This window comes from Podarcis gaigeae (assembly GCF_964106915.1).
Source record: "Podarcis gaigeae genome assembly, chromosome: 17".
Taxonomy (NCBI): Eukaryota; Metazoa; Chordata; class Lepidosauria; order Squamata; family Lacertidae; genus Podarcis; species Podarcis gaigeae.
Genome location: NC_139694.1, coordinates 10,928,350 through 10,943,639, shown reverse-complemented (window position 1 = coordinate 10,943,639; position 15,290 = coordinate 10,928,350). Strand labels below are relative to the sequence as shown.

General features: G+C 43.8%; 1 protein-coding gene across 1 annotated transcript in view; it reads left to right on the top strand.

Annotated features, from left to right (window-relative positions):
* Positions 1-15,290, top strand: part of LOC310834835 (neuronal acetylcholine receptor subunit alpha-7-like) — a 110,331-nt gene that overhangs the window by 53,709 nt on the left and 41,332 nt on the right. Inside the window, exons 3-5 of the mRNA XM_083719271.1 lie at positions 11,906-11,950; positions 12,871-12,980; positions 14,910-14,989. Of these exons, the coding sequence (XP_083575397.1) occupies positions 11,906-11,950; positions 12,871-12,980; positions 14,910-14,989 (235 nt within the window). The remainder of the gene's footprint in view (positions 1-11,905; positions 11,951-12,870; positions 12,981-14,909; positions 14,990-15,290) is intronic.

Sequence of the window (15,290 nt, the reverse complement as noted above, 5' to 3'; positions counted from 1 at the left end):
GTTGGTGGAAATCACAAGTGAAGAGGTGGCTGTTGAGCTGAGGTCCTGCTTGCATGCCTCCCATGGGCCACAGTGAAACCAGAATACAGTGGTATCTCGGGTTAGGTACTTAATTCGTTCCGGAGGTCCGTTCTTAACCTGAAACTGTTCTTAACCTAAAGCACCATTTTAGCTAATGGGGCCTCCTGCTGCTGCCGTGCTGCCGGAGCGTGATTTCTGTTCTCCTCTTGAAGCAAAGTTCTTAACCTGAGGTAATATTTCTGGGTTAGCGGAGTCTGTAACCTGAAGCGTCTGTAACCTGAGGTACCACTGTACAGTTGTGGGCTGGGGAATAGGGGGCTGTTGTGTTGCTGCTCTTGTTAAACTACGGGGAATCAGGTCTATCCTTGCCGATCTACTGCAGATCACACAGCTAACTCTCAGTATATCCAGATGACTGGAAGGAACTGAGCAGCCCCTTCCTCCTCCAGCAGCTGCTTACAGAGTTCTTGCTTCAGGTCAGAGAGAGAGAGAATGGAGACTCCCTGCTGCTACTTCCCTTACAGCCGCAGCAACTGCAGCAGGAAGTCCTGTCCTCAGAGCTTGGGCATTTAGGCCTGAAAAGACATCTGTGCACTCGCTGCAGGAGACCCTGGCTGCTCAAGCCGCGAGTCTCAGGGTTGCGATTTACTAAACAGAGTGTTTTTCTTTTTTTCTTTTAAGTCACCTAATTTTTTATTTTTTTTTGCAAAAGGGATTGGTCATTTGCAAAAGAATTCCTTTCCAACCTGCATTTTCTCTTTTGAGTTTCATGGTTTTGTTGTTGTTGTGATGTTAAATGATGAAATAATTCAGGCCCCTTCACAGAGATTGGTTATTTTAAGTAACAGCAAAAGCAAAAGCCTCAGCATGGGCTTAATAACACGAAAGCTCATACCAAGAACTAACTTAGTTGGTCTTTAAGGTGCTACTGGAAGGAATTTTTTTATTTTGTTTTGACTGAGGTACCACTGTAATAATAATAATAATAATAATAATAATAATAATAATAATAATAATAATTTTATTATTTGTATCCTGCCCATCTGACTGGGTTGCTGCAGCGACCCTGGGTGGCTTCCAGCACATATAAAAACATAATAAAACATTGCACATTAAAAAGCTTCCCTAAGTTTCTCCTCTCATGGCAAGCCGCATCTCTTTCAGGTTGATATTTTCTTTCAGGCTTTGTCCCTTCTTTATCTTCCTTTGCATTTTTTGTTAAAGGGAGTTGTGGTGCTTTTTCTCTTTCCCATTTTTTTTTTTTTTTTTTTTTGAGTCACAGTGTCTTCAGGCGCTGCTGGTGCCCTTGGATTTCTCTTGCTTGCAACGCCGGCTTACATGCTGTGAACTTCTCAGCAATATTTCTCTCTATAATCCCAGCTCCCCTTTACAGATGATTATTCTTACCTATATAAAGCAGATTATTTGTTTGATGGTTCAGACTTGTCCAGAAGCTGTTTGCTTTTGCTGACATGCCGGGTCGCTGAGAGGACACTTCAGTCCATGACTTTCCTAGTATTAGGTATTGTCACATGTAATAAGATGTTGCATGCAGGGGGGGGGGCTGAATATGAAAAGGGGAGCACGTGCAGGGCAAGGTAGGTGCAATGGCATAGCCTCATATGCACTGCAAATACCTGGGTTTGCCAACTGATCTGAGGGAAAAACCCCTCTTGGCCTGTTCATATGCCTTTACCTGCATCTTTGTCACATGTCCCACAATTATTATTATTATTATTATTATTATTATTATTATTATTATTTGTTAAGTTGTGGGTGAACATATCGGATGACACAGAGATTCTTCAAACAGCTCTTGTTTATTCACAGGCCAGGACAGAACTGAACTGAAGGGTTCAGCCAGCCTGCTTATATAAAGCTCCACTACAATGCAACTGTAACAATTTTCTAAAACTATCCAATCACTGAACGTCACTTTCAATCCCTTATTTGCATAAATATCTACAGTATCCCCCTGCTGGCCCAGGGTGAGAACTTCAGTACATAACATTATTATTCTTTATTAAATTTGTATACCGCCCTATACCCGCAGGTCTCACTGTTTCTCTTGCACTGCAGTTCATCCTCCGTGGAAAAACAATGTGATTTGTATCATTGCCTGCTATGGGGGAATTATGTAATTTATGTAATTAATAACGTAAATTACATAAATTACGTCCACATTCTAAACCATTCATGTAAACGCAATTTCTCCAAATGTTGTGTGCTCTGACCAAAAAGATGTATACCAAGATATGCCTATTAAAGCAATGTCTGCACAAAAATGCATCGTATTAGGAGAAATGGCTTGCATATGCATTTCCATGTAGATTTTTTTTTAAAAAAAAATTACAATAATTACAAGCTGGTGCACAGATGAGACAAACTGAATTTAAGATTGGAACAATAAGAAACTGAGAGAAGCTAAAATGGACTTATGTTTCCACCTGTAAATCAGTGAGTGAGGCCTTTCACAGCAAAGAGATCATCATCACCTGCTACTGATGTCCTCACCTAAAGCTGCTGTTTACTGTCAGCCTGCCTTCGAAGACCAGGTGATGGGAACAAACATTGGAGTATATAGACCTGTTGCTCTCATACCTTGCACTGCCCAATCTTCCATCTGAATTCAGTGCCATTGCTAAGCCTGGCTCTTCCCTCCCCTCCTTCTGACTACTATGATTCAACATGTAATCCAAGGGATAATAATAATTTATTATTTATACCCCGCCCATCTGGTTGAGTTTCCCCAGCCACTCTGGGCGGCTCCCAATCAAATGTTAAAAACAATATAGCATTAAATATTAAAAACTTCCCTAAACAGGGCTGCCTTCAGATGTCTTTTAAAGATAAGATAGCTGCTTATTTCCTTGACATCTGATGGGAGGGCGTTCCACAGGGCGGGCACCACTACCAAGAAGGCCCTCTGTCTGGTTCCCTGTAACCTCACTTCTCGCAATGAGGGAACCGCCAGAAGGCCCTCGGCGCTGGACCTCAGTGTCCGGGTTGAACGGTAGGGGTGGAGACGCTTCTTCAGGTATACAGGACCGAGACCATTTAGGGCTTTAAAGCTCAGCACCAACACTTTGAATTGTGCTCAAAAATGTACTGGGAGCCAATGCAGATCTCTCAAGACCGGTGTTATGTGGTCCCGGCAGGATGGCAAACAGCACAATGTTTCCAAGATTGCATTAAAGGTAAAGGGACCCCTGACCATTAGGTCCAATCATGGCTGACACTGCGGTTGCGGCGCTCATCTCGCTTTACTGGTCGAGTGAACCGGCATACAGCTTCCGGGTCATGTGGCCAGCATGACTAAGCCACTTCTGGCGAACCAGAGCAGCACGTGGAAACACCGTTTACCTTCCCAACGGAGCGGTACCTATTTATCTACTTGCACTTTGACGTGCTTTCAAACTGCTAAGTTGGCAGGAGCAGGGACCGAGCAACGGGAGCTCACCCCGTCGTGGGGATTCGAACCGTCGACCTTCTGATTGGCAAGTCCTAGCCTCTGTGGTTTAACCCACAGCACCACCCGCATCCCTCAGGGTTGCATTGCTACTCTTCAAAAGCCTTCAGCTTTAGAAACTTTTCAGACTTACCTTCCAGACATCAAAGGTATTCATGGGATTATTATTAAGATATTTCCTTTAATATATGTGGGGAAAGCAGCTGCCTTTGGCAAGGAACTCCGGACCCTTGAATCATTTTGACAAGATGCCACGTACCATGAAATGATGCATGAAACCCAGTCCACCCAGGGCTACCGACGCAGGCACAGAGCAGAGTCCACCGCTCTCGGCAACGGACCTGCTTTAAGCCAAGCACCAGAGTCGTGAGCAAGAAGAGACAGTGTAAAAATCTGGGTGTCAGGTTTAATTTTCACTGCCTGGAGCATTCGATGAGCGGAAGGCTTTCAACACATAAGGAATTCCAGCATCTGGTCTTTTTACTCTGGGGACCTTCCATTAGGTGTGAAACTGTTGGGAATTGAAGTTCCAGCAAAGGTTTCACACCACCCCCGATGCCCCTTTGCTCTCTTAATTGGAGTTTGCATATCACTTTTGACAGAATAGGCGCCACTTGGCAAAGCAGCTTAAGGCCAGTTCTGTTATAAAGGTCAAGTGTGGTATAAATAAATCATGCTTGTAAAAGAGCACACAGAGGTGTTTTACTCATTCCCCGCTCTGTTAGGACACCTGTCCTGTACGGGTCCTTCAGCTGTGCTTTTCAAATACTTGACTATAAATTCAACAATATAGGGACAACTTTAAAGGTAAAGGTAAAGGGACCCCTGACCATTAGGTCCAGTCGTGACCGACTCTGGGGTTGCGGCGCTCATCTCGCTTTATTGGCCGAGGGAGCCAGCGTACAGCTTCCGGGTCATGTGGCCAGCATGACTAAGCTGCTTCTGGCGAACCAGACCAGTGCATGGCAACATCGTTTACCTTCCCGCCGGAGCGGTACCTATTTATCTACTTGCACTTCATGCTTTCGAACTGCTAGGTTGGCAGGAGCAGGGGAGCAGGGGCTGAGCAACGGGAGCTCACCCCGTCATGATCGGCAAGTCCTAGGCTCTGTGGTTTAACCCACAGTGCCACCCGCGTCCCATAGGGACAACTTTACAGGAAGGCAAAAGATGGCCACCTGCCACCTATATAATACAGGATTGTCCTGTATTTCAATGTAAAATGCTACGTCCTGTACGATAAGAGTTTTGTCCTGTATTTCAGGTCTTCTCTCTCTCTCTCTCTCTCTCTCTCTCTCTCTCTCTCTCTCTCTCTCTGCCTAGTTAGGGATCTTCTCCAAATGCAGGTGTTTGAAAGGGTGTGTGAATGGTCATGTATTTAAACTCTGGGCAGCCAAGCACAGGCAGATTTACAAATTTGTGTGTGTGTGTGACAAATTCCAGAGGGGCCACCCTATTAGGCTGCAATAGATTGTAAAGGATTTCTTTGAAGTCATTTCAAAACTAGATGGGGGGGAGGAATTGCCTCCAACCATCCCACTCTGTCCTACTCTGTATTTTGCAAAAACAAAGGTGGCAGCCCTACTTAAACATGGTGTACATCTGGGCTCAGTCACCTGTGGTCCTCAAGTTCTTGTTGTTGTTGGTCTCCAGCCCCCAGTCCGCAGACCCAATGGTCAGAGGTGATGGGAACTGTAGTAGAATAACATCTGGAGGGCCGCTGGATCCTAACCTCTCGTTGACATGGATCCTACTTGAAATTACTATTCACCACATGATAGAATAACTCGGGCACTGAAAAGGAAAGCAAAGACCTTCAAGATACAAGACTAGACGAATAATTAAAGCCCCACACATTTCCAGTCAAGGACGTCCTCAGGGCATCCATTTTGCTGTGCATTCATGGTCATTTGTGCTCCTGATGGTATGGGGAGTTTTTTTGCAGCCCCATTTTCAATACTGCTCAACATAGGAAGCTTTTTTTTTTTTTTACTAAATACCTGTCATGGAGGCTTTAGGGATGTGGGTGGTGCTGTGGTCTAAATCACTGAGTCTCTTGGGCTTGCCAATCTGAAGGTCGGCGGTTCAAATACATGCTATAGTGGTGAGCTCCCATTGCTCTGTCCCAGCTCCTGCCAACCTAGTAGTTTGATAGCACACTAGTGCAAGTAGATAAAAAGGTACCACTGTGGCAGGATGGTAAATGGCGATTCTGTGCGCTCTGATTTCCATCACAGTATTCTGTTGCGCCAGAAGCAGTTTAGTCATGCTGGCCACATGACCTGGAAAGCTGTCTATGGAAAAACACCGTCTCCTTCATCCTGAAAGCGAGATGAGCTCCGCAACCCCATAGTCGGCTTTGACTAGACTTAACCATCCACGGTTCCTTTACCTTTACCTTTCAGTGTAGACATTATTGAGGTAAAGGGACCAATGGTCTATCTTCAGAATATGGCAGTATAAGGCACCTCTATGGGGTGGCAAGGACATTTGGGATAATGCATTTTTGTTTAGGATTCTGGCAATGTGCGAAGTTTTTTTAAAAAAAACTTTTGTACCTGAACATTTTTTTTAAAAATGCTCAGCTCTAGCAGTGACCTTTCGTCACAGTGTTTCTTATCTATCCACATCTGCTGTGTTGGCAAAGTGAGATAGAATCATTGTGCTCCTTTATCTTAAACCAGAGGAAGCAGTAAATAGAATTTTTTGCAGTTATTCTGCTGTAGTGGAAAAGCCATATGATTTCTAATTCAAGCGTGATAACTTTATTATGACCGCATTTCCCTTTTTTAACAGAGGACAGTCCTACATTTGGAGGGCGGTCCGGTCAAAGCCCAGTTTAAAGATAAATAACTGTCAGAAAGTTGAGCAGAAGCCCTGAAGTTGCCCATCAAAAGTGAGCATTTGGAGAACAGTCTGAGCAGCCGCTTCCACGCTATGGGCAATGCATTTCTATTTAAATTATAGCAATTATTTGTGAATGTGGCTCAGTACTTATAAATTAGCTCATATAACGTTCATTCAGATGTGTGTTATTTTTTTGTGATGCATATGTACATGCACATGCCATACATTTAAAGCACATGTACCGTTTTTAAGGGTGCTCTGTGAGGGAATAAACTACAGTTCCCAGGATTCTTTTGTGATGTGATACAGTGGTACTTCGGGTTACACACGCTTCAGGTTGCAGACTCCACTAACCCAGAAATAGTACCTTGGGTTAAGAACTTTGCCTCAGGATGAGAACAGAAATTGTGCGGTGGCGGTGTGGCGGCAGCGGGAGGCCCCACTAGCTAAAGTGGTACCTCAGGTTAAGAACAGTTTCAGGTTAAGAATGGACCTCTGGAATGAGTTCTTAACCAGAGGTACCACTGTACTTTGAATGTGCTTTGAAGTATGCTAGACACTCTAGCCAAAAGTAGTGAGGAGGTTTCAAGTTCATCAAAACTCTTCTTCAAGCTGAATGTTAAGCAAAGAAAGAGGGGAAAGGGGCTGGATGGGAAGAGAACAGAGAGATAATCCTACTCACCCAGTATGCTCAGTTTCTATGTGCACATACCCCCCAACATTTCTCTGATGAAAATAGGGACACCCTATTTGATGATGATGATGATGATGATGATGATGATGATAATAATATTTTTTACTATTTATACCCCACACATCTTACTGGGTTGCCCCAGCTGCTCTGGGCTGCTTCCAACATATATAAAAACACTGTGAAACCTTAAGCATTAAAAAACTTCCCTATATAGTGGTACCTTGGGTTAAGTACTTAATTCATTCTGGAGGTCCGTACTTAACCCGAAACTGTTCTTAACCTGAAGCACCACTTTAGCTTATGGGGCCTCCTGCTGCTGCCATGCTGACGGAGCATGATTTCTGCTCTCATCCTGAAGCAAAGTTCTTAACATGAGGTAATATTTCTGGGTTAGCAGAGTCTGTAACTTGAAGCGTATGTAACCTGAAGCGTATGTAACCCGAGGTACCACTGTACAGGGCTGCCTTCAGATGGCTCAGATGTTTGATAACTCTATACCCTCCAACATTTTTCTGATGAAAATAGGGGTGTCCTAAGGAAAGTGGTCCTAAGGATGCGGGTGGCACTGTGGGTTAAACCACAGAGCCTAGGACTTGCTGATCAGAAGGTCGGCAGTTTGAATCCCCGCAATGGGGTGAGCTCCCGTTGCTCAGTCCATGCTCCTGCCAACCTAGTAGTTCAAAAGCACGTCTAAGTGCAGGTAATAAATAGGTACTGCTGCGGCAGGAAGGTAAACAGCGTTTCCATGTGCTGCTCTGGTTCGCCAGAAGTGCCTTAGTCATGCTGGCCACATGACCCGTCAGCCAATAAAGCGAGATGAGCGCCGCAACCCCAGAGTCGGCCACGACTGGACCTAATGGTCAGGGGTCCCTTTCCCTTTCCCTTTAAGGAAAGTGGGACATTCCGGGATCAAATCAGAAACCAGGATAGCTTCTGTAAATCCAGGACTGTCCCTGAAAAATGGGGACACTTGGAGGGTCTGAGTGCAAGCATTTGTTTAGTTCTCATTGAGGAGCATTCATTTATTTGAAAGGACCCAATTCTACCATTTGGAAGAGTGAACTGCTTTTGGCTTTGTGTTGTTTGATTTATTCCTGTGGCATTGTTACTCCTAGGGGAAGAACATTTTGGGATTTTCTGCCTCAAGTGTCAAAATAACTTGGCCAGATTTGAGTGCTCAGCACCTTGACTAGAAGGATAGTGTTTCCTTTTCTACCTTAGGAAGCCAAGTGAATTGGGCTGGCCCTGCAAGGCCTACCTGAAATCTGAATATTGGTAAAGCTCAGATCTAAGTTAACCACCTCAGTGAAAGCTGAGCCAATACCCCAGGGTGTAGTAGTCTGGAGTTACCCTGCTCCAGTGAAGCTGTTAGTCACAAGGATACATGATCTTCCATTTTCTCAAAGATGGAGATCTTACTAAATAAGGAGGAAGGCGAGGGGAAATTCTTAAAAGGATTTTGTTGTAAAATGTCAGATTATTAGCAGCTAAAACAGGAGTACATAAACCTTTTGAGTTATGCTTGCATTATAAATGAAAGTGATGGCATGGTGAATCAATGCTTAATAAAACAAAAGGAACTGGACATGAGAATAAGCTCACATGCACTTCAAAGTTTCCCCAAAGTTAGAATTGGAAAAACAGTCTATTATTTGGTATGCTCTTTGTATTAAAATGGATGATGGCTGTTGTAAGGGGAAGGTTGTGTCCAACTAAGAATTACTCAGAGTAGACTCACTGGAATTAATGGATCGGTTAGTCATGCCTATTGATTTAAATTGGTCCATTCTGAGTGTGACTAACATCTGATGTAGCCCAGAAATTTGAAGATACAGAATTTAAAAATGCAAAATCTTTGTGCTCTTAGTGGAAATAAATCAGGAAGCTATCTTTAAAAGGGACACGGGTGGTGCTGTGGGTTAAACCACAGAGCCTAGGACTTGCCGATCAGAAGGATGGCGGTTCGAATCCCCGCGACGGGTTGAGCTCCCGTTGCTCGGTCCCTGCTCCTGCAAACCTAGCAATTCGAAAGCATGTCAAAGTGCAAGTAGATAAATAGGTACCGCTCTGGCAGGAAGGTAAACGGCGTTTCCATGCACTGCTCTGGTTCACCAGAAGCGGCTTAGTCATGCTGGCCACATGACCCGGAAGCTGTAAGCCGGGTCCCTCGGCCAGTAAAGCAAGATGAGCACCGCAACCCCAGAGTCGGCCATGACTGGTCAGGGGTCCCTTTACCTTTTATCTTTAAAAACATTTAAATATATTAATATAAAAGGGAAAGCAAATACCAACCCGGCCACTGGGTGGATGGGGCTTGGACGTGGACCAGACTGGACCGGAGTAGGATTCACTCTAGTCCACCCACAGCCTATAAAAGCTGGCTATACCCAACGTCATGGACCACGGTTGGCCGAAGAACACCTCTCCGCAATGCAGGCTGGCATTTGGATGCCAATGACATTGTGTGGACGTTGCAGAAAACCTTGTATGCATGAAAAGCGCTGATCCCACAATAACACCCATCTGGAAGTGCCCACCAACAATGACATAATTAAGTCAGTGTTAAGCACCATTGATTTTAATGGGAGAGTCAAGTACTTGTTTAAATCCATTCTACTGAAATCACTGGGACTTGAAATGTGCATTGTTTTGGTTGGATTGTGGCTCACTTTTTTTTAAAAAAAAGCAATTATTTTTAATTAAGATGCTAGGACTTCCATACATGATTCCCACAGCCATCTATGATGTGTAACATATTTGGAATGTGGCCCTTGATCTACCACAGTACAGTCAAATCTCAGTTCCTGAACAGCTCCGGTTTTTGAATGTTTTTTGGAAGCCGAATGTCCGCCGTGGCTTCCGCTTGAGTGCAGGAAACTCTTGCAACCAATCAAAAGCCACGGCTCGGTTGTCGAACATTTCAGAAGCCAAACAGGGTTCCAAAATGGATTACATTTGACAACCGAGGTTTGACTGTATTTTAAAGGACAGTCAGACATTCAGTTGTTTATGATGCAAACAGGGCTGGATTTAGGTTTGATGAGACCCTAAGCTACTGAAGTTAATGGGGCCTGTAATGGTTCTAGGGGTTGCTCGTGCGTAAGCCGGTGCTTATCTCCCTGGCTGGGTGCAAACACCTGGCTGGGTTGCCTAAGTGAACCTTTTCTGTCCGGACAGCCACTCGCCCGTGGCTGTCTCAATCGCTGGCAGAATCTGTCAGTGGGCGTTTCTTAAACTTCTTCCAGCAAAGAAGCTCTTTGACTCCTAGTCTCCTCCTACTCTCTCTGCTCGAAAGCCTTCTGCGCAAGGAGGGCGTGGGCAGCGGAGGACCCCTACTCTCCCCGCTGGTCCCAGGCAAGGAGTCATGGGACCGCCTCGCCGCTTCCCCCATCTGCCCTCCTTCTCCACTGGTGCTACGCTGATTCTCTTCCCCAGAAGATGGGCTGCTTCTCCCGATCCCTGGACGCTCTCTGGAATCCCTCTGGCTTTTGCTCTCTCCCTCCGGCACTGATGGCAGTTCCCTGACAGGGCCCCTTATATGTCCAGCTGTCCTTTGTCAACAACAAATTGTCGCTGTTTTGTGTTGAATATATGCTATATATTCAGACGCGGGTGGCGCTGCGGGTAAAACCTCAGTGCCTAGGACTTGCCGATCGTATGGTCGGCGGTTCGAATCCCCGCGGCGGGGTGAGCTCCCGTCGTTCGGTCCCAGCTCCTGCCCACCTAGCAGTTCGAAAGCACTCTTAAGTGCAAGTAGATAAATAGGGACCGCTTTATAGCAGGGAGGTAAACGGCGTTTCCATGTGCTACGCTGGTGCTGGCTCGCCAGAGCAGCTTCGTCATGCTGGCCACGTGACCCGGAAGTGTCTTCGGACAGCTCTGGCTCCCGGCCTCTTGAGCAAGATGAGCGCGCAACCCTAGAGTTGGACACGACTGGCCTGTACAGGCAGGGGTACTTTTACCTTTATATGCTATATGGTAATTCATATAATCCAGTTTTTTCCCCTTTAATTTTTTTTGGGGGCCCCCAAGAGAGTGGGGCCCTAAACTATAGCTTGTTTAAAGGTAAAGGGACCCCTGACCATTAGGTCCGGTTGTGACCGACTCTGGGGTTGCGGCGCTCATCTCGCTTTACTGGCTGAGGGAGCCGGAGTACAGCTTCCGGGTCATGTGGCCAGCATGACTAAGCCGCTTCTGGTGAACCAGAGCAGCTCACGGAAAAGCTTGTTTAGCTTATACGTAAATCCAGCACTGGATGCAAACTTTATAGGACAATATCACTGAAGAATGTGGAGAGGAGCCGCGTAATTCAACTCTTTGAGCTGTATGCATGGGACAATGTGGTTTAAGCCTAGACTTTTAGTTCTGTGTTAAATTTATAGTACATGTTCCACTGAGGTCAAGCACTTCTACATCCTATTGATTTCAGAGGTTTGAAATCAATTTTTAATTCTCTCAGTGGGCCTCAAAGGTGCTTAACTTTGGCTAGATTGTGTCCATATTTTTTTATATTTGGACTCTATGCTATTGGTTTCATTTTGCCACTCTTTTTCTTATTTTTAATATTTTATGCTGTAATGGCCTCTGGCTGAACACTTCACGACTGGCTTCTGTGACACAGGAATGCTGGTCCACTTCAAACGAATATCAGTAGGATGTGCAAGAATTGCAACCACTAATTATTTATCATCTGAATCCTTTTTTAAATGCCAGAAGCTGGCTATGATGATTCTAAATTCTACTCACTGGGTGTATGTGTGTTTGGTTATCTTTCCAAGAACTAACTTGGATAAAATATAAATACAATTATTCATACTTTGACAAAAACTGTTTATTTTCATCATTCCCCTCTCCCGCTTTTTATTTTCTTTAAGGATGAAAAGAACCAAGTCTTGATAACAAATGCTTGGCTACAGATGGTAAGTAATTTTGCCATTAATCAACATAAACTATGCGACAGGTTGTTAAAAATAATGATTTTCCAGAGAAAGGTTTTTCATATGGAGAAAAAAAGAGAACGGAGAAGAAAATGAATTGTGGAATGTTGCTGATTTGATCTTATCAGTTGTCAGAACACCGAGAAACTCATTTCCATATGAAGTTTTGAACCAAAGTAAATGTGAGGCTAAGTCTATACTGCTGTTGAAAATTGTGGATGCAAGTTTCGATCCCCCCTCTGTAACATGAATTTATATACTTGAGGTGCCACTACTGAAAAGACCCTTTTCTCAATACCTATCAAGGAAAGGGCATTTTTGGTGGTGGCACCTCAGGTATGGAACAGCCTCCCTAGAGAGGCCTGCCTGGTGCCTTTTATATGGTATTTTCGGTACCAGGTGAATATCTTTTTATTCACCCAGGAAAGTTTCAGCTCCACTTGTGTTATTTTTGTACAGAACACTGGATTTCCCCCTGCTTTGTAAGCGTGTGGGGTCAGGCATGGGTTTAAACAAATGGATCTTTCACTGTCATGTGCTGTTTGAGCCTCAGTGTTTGCTGGTGGCGGTGAACCCTCTGACATGGATTTGCTGAGCTTTTCTAATGTCAGGGGGTATTGTAGGCAGACAGAAATATTCTGTTGGCTGCCTGCTGTTGGCTGAAATATTCTGGCCCTAGAGGGAGGAAGGGCAGGCAAAGGCGTGGAAAATGAAACAGGGACTTGAGATCGCTGCTGAGGAGAATCTGCGAAAGAAAATTTAGAAGATTGAGTACCATTGTGCCCCATCAACGATAAACCTCGCCTGTTATTGTTGGCATTATTCATATTGTACTAATTATTTTTGAAAGCAGATTTTCCAGCATCTATGATCTTTAATCGCAAAACCATCTTTTTCCATAGTCCTGGATGGACACGTATTTGTCATGGGATCAGTATGAATATCCAGGAGTTCAGAATTTAAGATTCCCATCTGATCAGATTTGGGTGCCAGACATTCTTCTGTACAACAGGTAAGGAAGGCATGTTTGAGGAACAGATGGAAATTGACATAGCTCTATTAAACTCCGGGGTCATGACTGCAATTACGCAGGAACGCGTGATCAAATAGCAAAATGTGATGAGCCTTGTTCTTTTACAAATCAAAGTAAATCAAACTGAGTGGAAGGAGGAGGCTGCTTAGTGGTTTTGCATCCAACACATTGCTGCAACTGGAATTTTACGTTTTCATTGCCATGTGTAATTTGGCTGAGAACCACCCTTTCCACCCAAAATGTTCATTTGTTGGGTTGACTAAGCCCTCCAACTTACAATCCTTCAATTGGAGTCCTGTTCTTAAGCTTTGTTGTAGAATAAAAGTAATGTTGGAGGATGTGGTATAGGGCAAATGGCACAAGAACTAACACTGGCAAACCAAGTCACCGTCATAGAAGCCTTGTCAGGATTAGAACCCATTATATTTATTCATTTATAGCATTGCTATTCTCCCCTCCAGTCCTTAGACTCCCAAGGTGAGTTATAGAGAAGCCATTGTTAATATAGCAGTACAAAATTATTGATCTAAAAAAGTAGAAGCTCAAGCAATGCCAAGTGGCAGCCAATGTAAAAGGGGGTTATAGCTCAGTTTTCTTATATACAGTGGTTGCTGACTTTTCTTTCTTTGTTGCAATTTTTAAACTTTAAACAGGAAATCTTTAAAAGTACTGCTTCTAGTACCTGTCTGAAACAATTTTGGCCATCACCAGTGGTAGGCAAATTGGTTCTTCTTGTTTGTAGGCTGTTTGAGTAGAATTAGATTTGAAGGTTGGATTTTGTGTATTTCAGGTGCCGAAACGGAATGTCCCTTTGTATAGTAACATAACAGCTGCACCGAATTGAAGGGGGACTTGAGGTTTAAAAACCTCAGTGTTTAATCAGTGCCTTTTGAAGTAAGGGCAGTTTAATGCAGCTGATGCTTTGTACCAAATTTGAGCCTTCTGAGCAGAGCCTCTTCCCTAAACAAAGATGGCTGCTGCAAGATAGCTCAGTTGGTAGAGCACTAGACTCTTAAAATCAAGGTCGTAGGTTTGAGTCCCACATTGGGCAAAAGATTCCTGCATTGCAGGGGGTTGGACTAGATGACCCTCATAGTCCCTTCTAACTCTACTATTCTATGATTCTAAGACATGGGGGGATTTGTTTTTTAAACTGCTTTATATTGGCTGTTTCTGCCATGATTCTGGCACTCAGCCCCCTATGCCTAATTTTATATAGATCTGGATTTTATTGCTATTTAGAACAGCCATGTTGGCCATCTTTTTGATTTTTGGTCACAACCCCATTGTTAATCACTTGGGAGAAGTGAAATTCAGATTCACCATGTGAAAATGCATAAAATCCTAATTCTGCATGAGTGGCTTGCAATTAAGAAATATATATACAGTCCATACCTCAGGTTATAGCTGCTTCAGGTTGCGTTTTTTCAGGTTATGGACTGCCGAAACCTGGAAGTACCGGAAGGGGTTACTTCTGGGTTTCAGCGGTCACGCATGCGCAGAAGCACCGAATCGCAACCCGCGTGTGTGCAGAATGCTGTGGGTTGTGACTGTGCGTCTCGCACGGATCACGTTCGCAACCCAAGCGTCCACTGTATATATCTGTTTGTAGGGCGGAAGAAGTAATTACAACTGATCATGCATTTTTAAAGGATCAGAGTTCAGCCTGTATTCTGTCATTCGCAGCACTGACTTATCCTCCCGTAGCCAATGATTTTGAGTTATTTATTCCAATACTTCTACCGGAAAACATTAAAAAAAACAAAAATGGCGACAGAGATCTTCAATCAGTTTAAAGTCTTACTAAAAACAATAGGATCATCTTTTACAATGTTTTGCATCTCTTACATTGCAGCAAATGCAATCAGTAAACAACACCCCACATACCTTTTCTGCTGTCTTTTGTAGTGCAGACGAGAGATTTGATGCCACGTTTCATACAAATGTTCTAGTGAACTATACGGGATCTTGCCAGTATATCCCTCCAGGTAAGAGGCTTTTAATATATTGAGTTATCCCTCATAGCCCTCATATGTGACTGTGGATTAGAAGGCTTAAACGAAACTGTATTGTTAGTATATGCTTTAATTAAAACTGCACAAACCTTTAATGAAGTTTGTCCCTGAGAGTATTACGAATGACAAAGGATGACCAAGTAAAATCCTCAATGATACACTGGGCAACAGATATAGGTCATAATATAGATACGGAAGCATGGGAACAACTGTGAAATCTGGATATAAAATTTACAGCGTGTTATGCTTTAAGAGAAAATTATATGAAAACGAT